We start from the raw sequence: 10,684 nt of genomic DNA on the forward strand, positions 1-10,684 counted from the left end.
CCCTATATGTCAAGAGGACAAATAACACCTTTTCTGTTCAAATTGCCAACCCGCCACAGTGGCGTGTGTGTTGATCAAATTCACCCGCCACTTCAAATATATACCCGCATTTGGCCAGTGGCGGGTGCTAATTTCCACCCTTGGCTGGAAGTGTTCCCAACAAGCTGCTACCATCCTGATCCACCATGTTTTCACAACAGACAGAGGTTCTGATGTGAACAGCAGAAAATATTCCTGCATAGAAAATGCAGTTCCCTTCTAACCTTCTGTCCTTCGTCTGATTTAATTTGTAAACACCCTACAGGTAGTCACATCCAGCGAACTTCATGTTTTCTCCACTCAGTAAAAGTTTTTCTAACCAGCATGCTGAGCAGTGCTTAAACAGGCAGAGGCTTTTCTGTGGTGTGTTCACTAACCAGAAAAATATCACATTTTTGAATGTTTACCAGCCAGTCAAAAGCCGATTGCCTGGTGCATCTCTAGTTCCCAGTTAGATGAAATGACAGAACTTATTGGAAAGTTGTTTTCCCAAACCACACACATCATTCAGACACTAACTGTTTAGTTATAAACTTTGTTCTTGGTGTTGAATGTAGTGGAGCTCTGTGTATGTCTGCCCCCCTCCTCTCTGCTCATCTAACACAGAGGCTAGATGCTGCGGAGGGGGCAAAGTTACAGCTCATTTAGGAGGCAAGACAAGATGAGAGCAAGCTTCTACAGAAAACAATCTAAACTACAAAACTTATTTATTGCACTGCCCGATACATCTATGATGAAGTCACACACTTAACCTCTATTAGCAATAACACTGTAACTGGCAATCTGAGATGCAATTAATTACACAATACTTTGTGCAACAAAGCAGATGTGCTTCTATTTGCATCTGACTCAGATAGCTAAAACCAGACACTCAATCTCTAAAATCTTTTATTTATTAACAGAAACATCTTTGTCAACTAAATCTGTAGGTGATTCCCCTCCCCCCTCCTCACCATCTGGTAGAAGGCAGAGGCCCTGTTTACGTAGAGGCTCTCGAGCAGCTCGTAGGGAATGATGACGGCCTCAGCCTGTGCATAGCGGGCTACACTGATCCCCTCTCCATACTGCTGAGCTCCCTGATGCCAATCTCCATCTCGGAAACAAGAATTCCCCTCGTCCAGCAAGTTGCACACCAACTGGGTCAGAAATGCCTGAAAGGAACATAAGAATGAGTGTAGAAACAAACAAAAACAAAGAGACTGAACATGTCAGAGTGAGAACGACTGACATAAGAAAACAATGAGTGGGATAAATGAGATAGACACTGAAAAAAAGGTTATCTAGTCTCAAATGTGTTACTGGGTATTAGTGGAACAAAATGGGTGTTTGCTCTTGGTGCAAGGTGGAAGTAAATACAGCACAAAAATGTTTTTTTTAAAGCTGTGACAAAAAAGTGAGACAAAGAATGAATGCTCACCTCATAACTCTCCGGCTCTGGGAATGGTAAGGATGACCTAGTGAACAGAAAAAAAGTTATTAAAAAAGTTTAGACTACTGGAGTTTCATTTAAATGTTTTTGTCTCCTTACTGGATAAAGCTCATGGCCTTCTGGATCTCCTCTCTTCGTTTCTGTCGTTCAGGGTCCATCACCTGAAGATTGAGACATGATGGATTAAAAAAAAAAAAAAGCTGAAAACTCACTGGAATGAGCATGACTCATATCAGTTCTGGCATCCACATCAAATATCACCACCAGTCATGAATACAACAGTAGAAAAGACTGTTCTGCACATTTGAAAACAGCTTTGTTTAGACAAAATAAGGCTTGCCACAAAAACGAGCTAGGCAGTCTTATAAACCAGGGCTCTGCAGCCACACACAGCTCTTCAGGATGTTTACTCTTAGCTAAATGTGACTGTCAAGTTGAATGCTTTGAATGCTTTGAAAACACAATGATCATTTTCATTATCATCCTCGTGGCTTCTCAGTCTTTCAGCTACTTTGACTTCTAGGAAAATAATTTTCTCCTACAAATACCTGGGAAAAAAGGGAAACAATTTTCCTCATGCTTGAGGCAAATTGGCATAAAATGTGAGGTTTTAAAAATAGGATGCTAATTTTAATTATTTTTCACAGTTATGGCAAAGACTCAAACAAACTGTGTTTTGGATTTATTTAAATTGACAGGATTTAATTTGCTCTTTTCCTTTGTACTAACACATAAAAATACCACTAAAAAATCCACAGTTTATTGTAGTTCAATCGTTTTATAATGTAACAAGCTATAGTTTTCAGTTTTAACATGTATATAACACTTCTTGAGCTGTGTTGTTAAGTTCAAGTTTTAAGCAGGTTTTACGGCTCTAGACAAAAATGACTGCAGGCCAACAGGCTGAACAAACAGTAGGGACGAACTAATGATGATGCTGGTAAATAATTACTGTCAACATCCCCAGTAATCAGATAACAACACCAAAATATACGACTTCAGATTACAAGTACTGAAACATAATACGCACCGCATTTGAATGTCCTGTGAAGCTAAACAACAAAGGAGTAAGATTAGCTCATTTTGACGCACACTTTACACAAGTAAACTATTAAGTAATAATTCGTATTACAACAACAGACTGTCACAAAAGACACAAACCTTTAATCGAGTAAATAGCTAATAGCCTTAATGAAGGACCGCTACCTGAGTTTACCTGCTACGGAAGTTAGCCAGCTAATGCTATATGCTAATTCGGGCTAAACGCTAATAACTCCAACTTGGCCCTACCGAGAAGATACGGAGTAGAAGGAAATGCAGCTTTCACCCTGTATTTACTCCCTTATAGACATTCGCATCCCGTCATAGCAATTATATTAGGCTAATTTGCACATGAGCCAACTAGTAACCAGGTAAGTTACTTGACGACATTAGCTAAACCCGCACTTAGCATGGCAACTTACCGAGAGTTGAGCTACTGCGCTTTTTCAGATCAGGAATCGCCCCACCGAGCCTTCACGGTGAAGATTAGGAAACATACGCAGGCAAGTATCAGTGAGCGAGCAGACGCATGTTTGTTTGGTGGGTGTCTGGGTCATTGGTGAGTGGACGGACTTTCGGAGCTACAGCTGCTAGCTAGCTGCTTCAGCTGGTGTTGTATCGTATCGTATTGCGGCCACAAGATGGCAGACAAACTCCTAACGGGATACAAAGTCCCGAGGAATATTTTCTGTCATACATAAAGTGTTTCTGTGTGGAGTTTGCATGTGAAACATGTACCTGCATGGCTTGTACTTCGTTTTCCTCTTACAACAAGAACAAGCAGGTTAAGATGGTTATGTCATCAGCAAAAACAAACAAAAAAGCTCGGACTTGTTGAATACACAACTAATTTAAACGAAGCTGAAGTTGGCTTCCGATTCTAACTTCCGATTCGGGAAATGGCTAAAAGGCGATTACACTTAATTTTTCACTACCTTTAGCACCTTTAGTATTTTCAAGATAAAAAAAAACTGCAACACCTAGACACTTCAAATCTGGACTGGATTATTCTAAATAATATTTAGAATAATTAAAACCAAGATTGGGATTTGTGAAACCTTCCTCTGATTTGTGAAAGTTCATCAAAGGGCAATTTCAGCACTTTTTTGGCTTAGGAGTCACACTAAAACTCCTCCAGTTCCAAAACTACAACACCTAGACACTTTAAACCTGGACTGGATTATTCCATCATACTGCATCATTAGTGCAGAATGCAAAAAAATGTTAAAATAGGCAAATGTTTATTAGTATGACAAGTCATAGTTAAAACCATAAAAGATGCCAAAATTTAATCTTGCAAAGACCTTTATTTCATAGCTTTTTTGAATTTAGACAATTGAACGTCTCTCTAGTTCTGCTCGCAGCTGCATTAGAAGCTCCTCTCTCTCTCACTGAAAAAAGGCATGAAGTTATTAATCAGTGCAAAATTGTTGCTGTTGTCTGATCTGATGTGAGCATTTTACAAACGGGAACCACAGTTTGTGTTGTGTATTGACATGAAACACAAGATGCATAATAAAGCACTGACTGACTTCTACACTCTGGCTTGGCAACTACACTGCCAGTGGCATCCAAATAAAGTAAGCAGCTGTTTTTTTCTGTAGATCCTGAAATATATTCAGCTGTGATTCTGAATATATGTGCATTACAAATGGAGAAATTGCAATGTATTGGATATTGCTGTGTTTCATTTTAGTGCTTGGATGTTCTTCATCCTGTTTTTGCTGAATTTGTAAGCACTCCTGGAAAACATCTCTGTTGAGCCGATTTTGTAGATTCTTTTCACTGGAGATTTTCTGTAGGACTCCAACAGATTTGACATAATTTAAATTTCCCATAGAAAGTTGTTCTTCATGACCTGTCCAGGGTGTCCCCCGCCTCTCGCACAGTGACTGCTGGGGATAGGCACCAGCTCCCCGCGACCCGGAATGGAGAAGCGGGTAAAGAAAATGGATGGATGGATGGATGGAAGTTGTTCTTCATCTGCAGTTGCAAGCTGTTTTGTGTGGACAAGCATGGGGCTGAATTCACCAAGTTTAATTTTAAGTTCTTTGCGCTCTGGTTGTCGACAGTGTCAGGTATGTTCTTCCTCACCGCTGTGGCTTATCTGTCCCTTGACTGAGACTTCTACAAGTATTTCCTCTTGTGTTTTATTAGGGTCTTGTTGTGAGATTGGTTTCTGTTGTATATCTGGAGTACCTGTAGTTTGGCTTCCTGACCACTGGGGGAGCCCTAGAGGAAACTATACAGAGAAACGAGTTCGAATCGAAGTGTTTATGTTGTTACCTCGGCTGGAGCTAAATAAAAGAAATACAGCTTAGCAACCGAGTATTGCTTCTCCTGTCTTCCCTCATATCATGACAGGTCTTATTTAAAAGAGAGGAAAAAGGTTGTGCAGCCACTGAATTTGCACACAGCTTTGCCCCTCCAGTAAGGCTTTGTGTCTTTGCAGCTCCTACTTTTAACTTTGTTCATTTTGCATGCTAGAACACAATATTTATTTATGATGGATATGTTATGGCTCATTAGCTCAGTCCAGGCTTTTTGGAGCACTGTGTAACCTTTTCTGGGCCGTGGTTGAATTGTTGACCACTCCTCTCTTGTGAGACAGAAAGAAAATCTTTGAGGGCATGACACTTTCTCATTCCCAAAAGGCAACCTCTTCTTTATGTTGTCCAACTGTCCACTTCTTTTTACCTAGAAGAAATTTCCCAGAGAATCTGGCTCAATGTGAGCATCCATCTACCATGACCTACTGGGGGAGTAAGCAGATATACGACACTGAAAAGGAAGCACTTCTGGACGAGCAATTTCTGTGTCGAAGAAGAGAAAAAATTAATACCAGAAGATATGGAACAATAATTGGTTGGAACCATTATATATGTTGATCCCCCACATTAGGAAGGTATCAGAGACTTAAAAAAAAAAAAACGCAAGTCAAAATATTTCTACGATGAAGACCAAAAAAAAATGAGAGAAAATATAAATTGGAAAAAAAAAATGCAACTATAAGAGAAGGAGGTCAGTGCTCATGTGATTCAGATGCCAAAAAAGTGCTGAAACAGCCCTTTGATGAAGTTTCACAAATCAGAGGAAGGTTTCACAAATCCCAATCATGGACTGGATTATTCACTTATGTGTTTAGAATAATCCAGTCCAGGTTTGAAGTGTCTAGGTGTTGCAGTTTTTTTTATCTAGAAAAGAATAAAGGTGCTGAAGGTAGTGAAAAATTAAGTGGAATCGCCCTTTAACCATTTCCCGAATCGGAAGCCAACTTCAGCTTCGTCTTATTTAAAGTGTTCCAACTGGACCTGCTCTGCTCTTCCTTGAACTGGTTCTGAGACGCAGTGTGTCGGAGGTGGAGGTGAGTCTTGGGGGGGAGGGAGAGTTGGACGGAAAGGCGAGCTGCAGAGTCCGATAGGCTCAGAGGTGGCCAGTCGCGACCCGCAACTGGATGGGACCAGAACAAAACCATGGTGAGTCTGTACGTAAAACTGCTCCTTCCAATAAGTAACCAGTAAGGATTTCAAACTTTGACATGCACCGACTTATTGGTAAACATAGATTATGCAAGAAAGCAGGTAAACAGCCTTAAACTGTAGACTGCTGCTGTTGTTGGGTCGTTGATATTTTGCGGATTTCTGTCCAAGTTTGACTTGTTAAACCATGATCTGGTCATTCCAACAGAAGCTAAATCATAATCTTTGTGTAGACACGTGAATATTAGCATCGACGGAAGGGAGTATAACTTCACCAGGTGAATTCTGGTGAAATGATTTCTGTCGGAGAGGCTGTTTTCCAGAGGGAGCTCTCTTTTTTTGGCACAACAGCAGCTGAGAGAGACAGTGCGTCTTTGTGCCCGGCATCTCCTGAGGTCTGAGTCCTGACTCAGGAAATTCCTCCTCCCTAGTTGTTTCTAGACCCCTAGGTGTTTTTTTTTTCTTCTGCCCCTCCAGATAAACGTTTAACCAAGCAGACAAAGTATGGGACTCTATTAAACACACATGTATATTTTTTCAATTGATTATAAAACCCAAAACTGAACATTGCATTGAATTGGGTAAAATGCAGTTTGAGGTTTATTTGTGGTCCAGTTTGGACAAGATATCAGATTTACCCGAAGCCACAGCTCCAGATTTCTGTGTGTGAAGCTTTTTCTGTCCATTCCCAAAGATCCAGACTGTTGATCCAATATGGGGTTCCATTAGTGCCAAAAATATGTTTATGTGTCTATGTAAGCCGTGTATGTAGCATGCTTATGGGGTTCCATTAGTGCCAAAAATATGTTTATGTGTCTATGTAAGGCGTGTATGTAGCATGCTATGTATATGTTAAGTGATATGTAAGGTGATATCTTAGGTGATATGTAAGGTGATATGTTAGGTGTATATGTAAGGTGTATATATTAGGGGATATGTAAAGTGATATGTTAAGTGTGTATGTATTGTAACATGTACTGCGTTGTGTCTATGTTCCGTACATATCATTATGTCACTTAACATATACACCTTGCATATGACCTTACATATACACCTAACATATCACTTAACATATGTTGAGGAGACAAAATATTACCTAAATGAAACTCAAACTCTAAAAAACCTCTCCTCACGACGGACCGGAAAATGCACATAGAAACGAGGAGTCAAAAATGGTCAGAAACAGTATCTTCAGTTTAAAAGATTTATTAGCCTTAGTACTAAAGGAGACATTCTTACCAGTTCACAGCAGGAACACCAGAAGATGTCTGAGCTAAATCTCTAAAACATAGCATTTTAACCTGAACAAAGAACTGGCCAATCCTCCTTCGGTCATCTTTCCGGAACCCTGTATATGGACTTGTTTTTCTCCATCTTCTGCAGGTGGTTTTCTTCGAGTGGGTTTCGGTTCCTAATTAGTTGACTTCTAAGGAGTGTCTATATTATAGTTTCACTTCACAATTTCCCCCTTTTGGTCTCTTTCAGAGACCACCTTTAAGCACAGTGCTCTATCCCTACTAGGTTCTGCACTGCCCACACCGGAAAATCCTCAAGGGCAAGATGTTTAATGCAGGGGTAAAACAGCAACGGCGCCCCAGCCCTCCGTGGTGGCGGCCCTTTCTAGCACAGCGCACACCTGTACAGAAAAGAACTAGCCCTATTCCAAGAAACAAACAAAAGATCATGTATATGTGTATGTAGCTTAGATTGTTTAAATATAGTAGAAAATCAATAGTAAAATTGTAAAAATTATAGTAAGAATCAACACCTACGCTTGGGAGGAGAGGTTACCAGCACATCACTCCCAATCAGACGTCTTTACCACGTCTGTCCCTCCTGATAATATTCAAAAACATTAGCACACACGTTGTTTATAAGACACAATCACCCTAATTATAAGTTTTCTACCCCTACTTTTATATTTTCTTGCTGTCAGGTGGCCAAAAGAGCCACCTGACAGCAAGAGGGGGATCTTACTTACTTCTGCTCTTAATACATTCTCCCATTATTGATTGAAACTACCAGCTATTCTAGTATTACTCTTGTGCCCACCAGACAGCAAGTACATAAACACATCTTTTGAAAATATACCATATAGAAACCACTGATCATTTAAAGTCTACCATCTAAAAATACTTTTTTTCACTTTTCATTGTCTGTTTTGTGAAATATTTAGACAGGATTGGAAGAAGTCGGCACAATAAATCACACTCACACTGCTTCTGCTAGAATAATTGTGTAACTTTATTCCGCCACAGAATACAGTAAAACAAGCGGTACTTCAATATCACACTGCTTCTGCTAGAATAATTGTATCACTTTATCCCGCCACAGAACACAATAAAACAAGCAGCATTTCAATGCTTCACATCCCCGTGATGCTGACTTAATAAAACATAAGCGCCTCTTACCTTGACACTGGACTGGAGAGCCGACAGTCTGGGCAGAGCAGCATCAACTAGCTGGGCGTTCGCGCACAACCCGCAGCAGACTCTGTCCGGGGGTCGGTGCTTCCCCGTATTATAGAGGTGAATAAACAAGGACCGCGTGCGAAGAGGGAGGACCAGTCCCTCCACACAGGTGTTCCTGCTATGAGTTAGGCATTTGGTTTTGGTTTGGTTTTCCAAAACCAGCAGCCACTTTCTCAGACTCCCAAGTGTCTGCACACAGAACAACATAAGATTCACACAGAAAAATATAAGTGTTCCCACAGAGAAATATAAGTGTTTTCTTTGACCAATCCAATAGTCCACAATGGCTTCATCAGCCCGTACCATTGGATCCAAGGTTAATGTTAACGTTCTGCGACCATATGGTCCATCCCTGATATGTAGAACAGCTATCATCGCAGTGCTGTGTTATAAATTCTTTGGCTAATTTCCCGTTTTACCCTTCTAACATACAAACATGTAAATACATTGCAAAGTGTAATAAAAGCAATACACATCATCAAAAGCATAAGAGGAGGAGCTACATACCGTTTGGCTGTAGGGGACATTCCACTAAAGACGTCCCACCAATGGTGAGCTGATGACTGCTCAATGAGTTTAGCCGCATGCAATACCTTTCCAAAATCCTGTGGAAGTAATTACAGGTAAAACAAAGTATCGACATACAGTAGTAACCTTACTAACATTAAACTGCTTCCCATGGCCGGAACACATGGAATCATTACAGACAGTGTGATCTGCTTGTGGCAGAAACCATAAGTCCTTGGTAATGTTCCACATGGTCCTCCACCCATTGATGTTATTGGTGGTTACCATTCGCTGAAACCGTTCCTTCTGCAGTCCTATGTTTAAGACCTGTAATGTACATGTAGTCCAGTTCAGTGCTTCTGACACATTTCTCAATATGTCAGACGTTGCTTTCCATGTTTTTAGCTCCCATCTCAGAGCTTCTTGAAACAGAGCAGCTGTTTCTTTTTGAGTTGTTACCGTTGTGGGCATCCACACCCCCATTTGATGCACAGCCTCGGAGGCGCGTTGCCCAGTGTTTGACAGCATTGTCCTTGTTACTTCTCCAGCAATTGTGTTTGAAAGTCCCAGCAAAGTTCCTGTTCCTCCCAGCAATGTGTCATACCACGCTCGTCTCTTCCTGTGGTGTGTACAGTTGGGCAAAGGAGGGAAACTCACTTGCCAGACCACGTCCTGTGATGTCCGGGTGTGTGCCATTTGAGTACATGTTGTTATGTCTGGAGTCATCTAAGTCTGTGTCGAATTTGGTTCGTCATTTATTACACTCATCATTGCAGCAAACTCAATTCGATTAGTGATTGGTGTAGCATTACCCATCCATAGATCTTCTTGCACCATCACATTCCAGCAAGTTCCATTCTGTACTACCGCCTCCATGGTTACTACGCAGCCTTTTGCCACCACTGGAATCCGTCGTCCACGACCACACATGTTGCAGGAGTAGATTTGACAAGGACTTGTCAAATTCAGCCTGGGTTCCATCGTTACCCCGGTCGACGCCTCGGAGAGGTTCGCCAGCAGCACCATGGCAGCGATGACCCCAAATGCGGCACAGCCCTCGCGGAGCCATCCATGGTTTGGCACGGTGTTGTTTCCTCTCTGGGATGGATCTTCCAAACAACAGGCACCACGGAAACATCCATCCTGTAACACAGATATAGATACTCACAGAGACACAACGATTAGTTCTCTCTCAGATAACATTTAGCAATTGGCACATTCACCCATTTCTCCTCCCCGGAGTACAGTACTGATACTGTCGCATCCGGTCCCTGTGCTATTATTTCAGCCGCACGAGGAAGGCCATGTTCTTGTCTCACCCAAACTTTAGCTCCGAGCATATCCGTGGATCCAAATCCACCGATCCCACGAGCTGTAATTTTAGTTGGGGCAGATATTTCTTCCACTCCTCCGATGTGGCATGGTTTTACCACCAATTGTGCAATTTTGTCACCTTTTTGCAACACCAGTGGCTCAGAGCCTGTCTGTTTGCAGACCACCCCAAGTTCTCCTTGATCATCAATCTTCCACATTCTGATGGTGTCATTGTGAGGGGTGTCATGCATTGAAACCATTCTGTTCAATGGTGTCGCACCTGGTCCCAATGGACGATTGTTTATTTGTTTGTCCAATATCCAAACAACCCTATGAACTTCTGTACATAATTTTTAGTTTGTGGTAGTGCAAACGCGATTATTTTATCTTTAGCTTTTTGCACA

General features: G+C 41.3%; 1 protein-coding gene across 2 annotated transcripts in view; it reads right to left on the bottom strand.

Moving 5' to 3' along the window:
- Nucleotides 1–3,145, bottom strand: part of zc3h7bb (zinc finger CCCH-type containing 7Bb) — a 24,964-nt gene extending 21,819 nt beyond the window's left edge. For both annotated transcript variants that reach the window (XM_017431871.3, XM_017431872.3), the window contains exons 1-4: nt 2,932–3,145; nt 1,568–1,629; nt 1,457–1,493; nt 993–1,190 (exon numbers count right to left, since the gene is read on the bottom strand). In XM_017431871.3, coding sequence (XP_017287360.1) covers nt 993–1,190; nt 1,457–1,493; nt 1,568–1,626 — 294 coding nt within the window. In that variant the 5' untranslated portion in view covers nt 1,627–1,629; nt 2,932–3,145. The remainder of the gene's footprint in view (nt 1–992; nt 1,191–1,456; nt 1,494–1,567; nt 1,630–2,931) is intronic.
- Nucleotides 3,146–10,684: the final 7,539 nt, after the last annotated feature.

This window comes from Kryptolebias marmoratus, linkage group LG2 (assembly GCF_001649575.2).
Source record: "Kryptolebias marmoratus isolate JLee-2015 linkage group LG2, ASM164957v2, whole genome shotgun sequence".
NCBI lineage: Eukaryota > Metazoa > Chordata > Actinopteri > Cyprinodontiformes > Rivulidae > Kryptolebias > Kryptolebias marmoratus.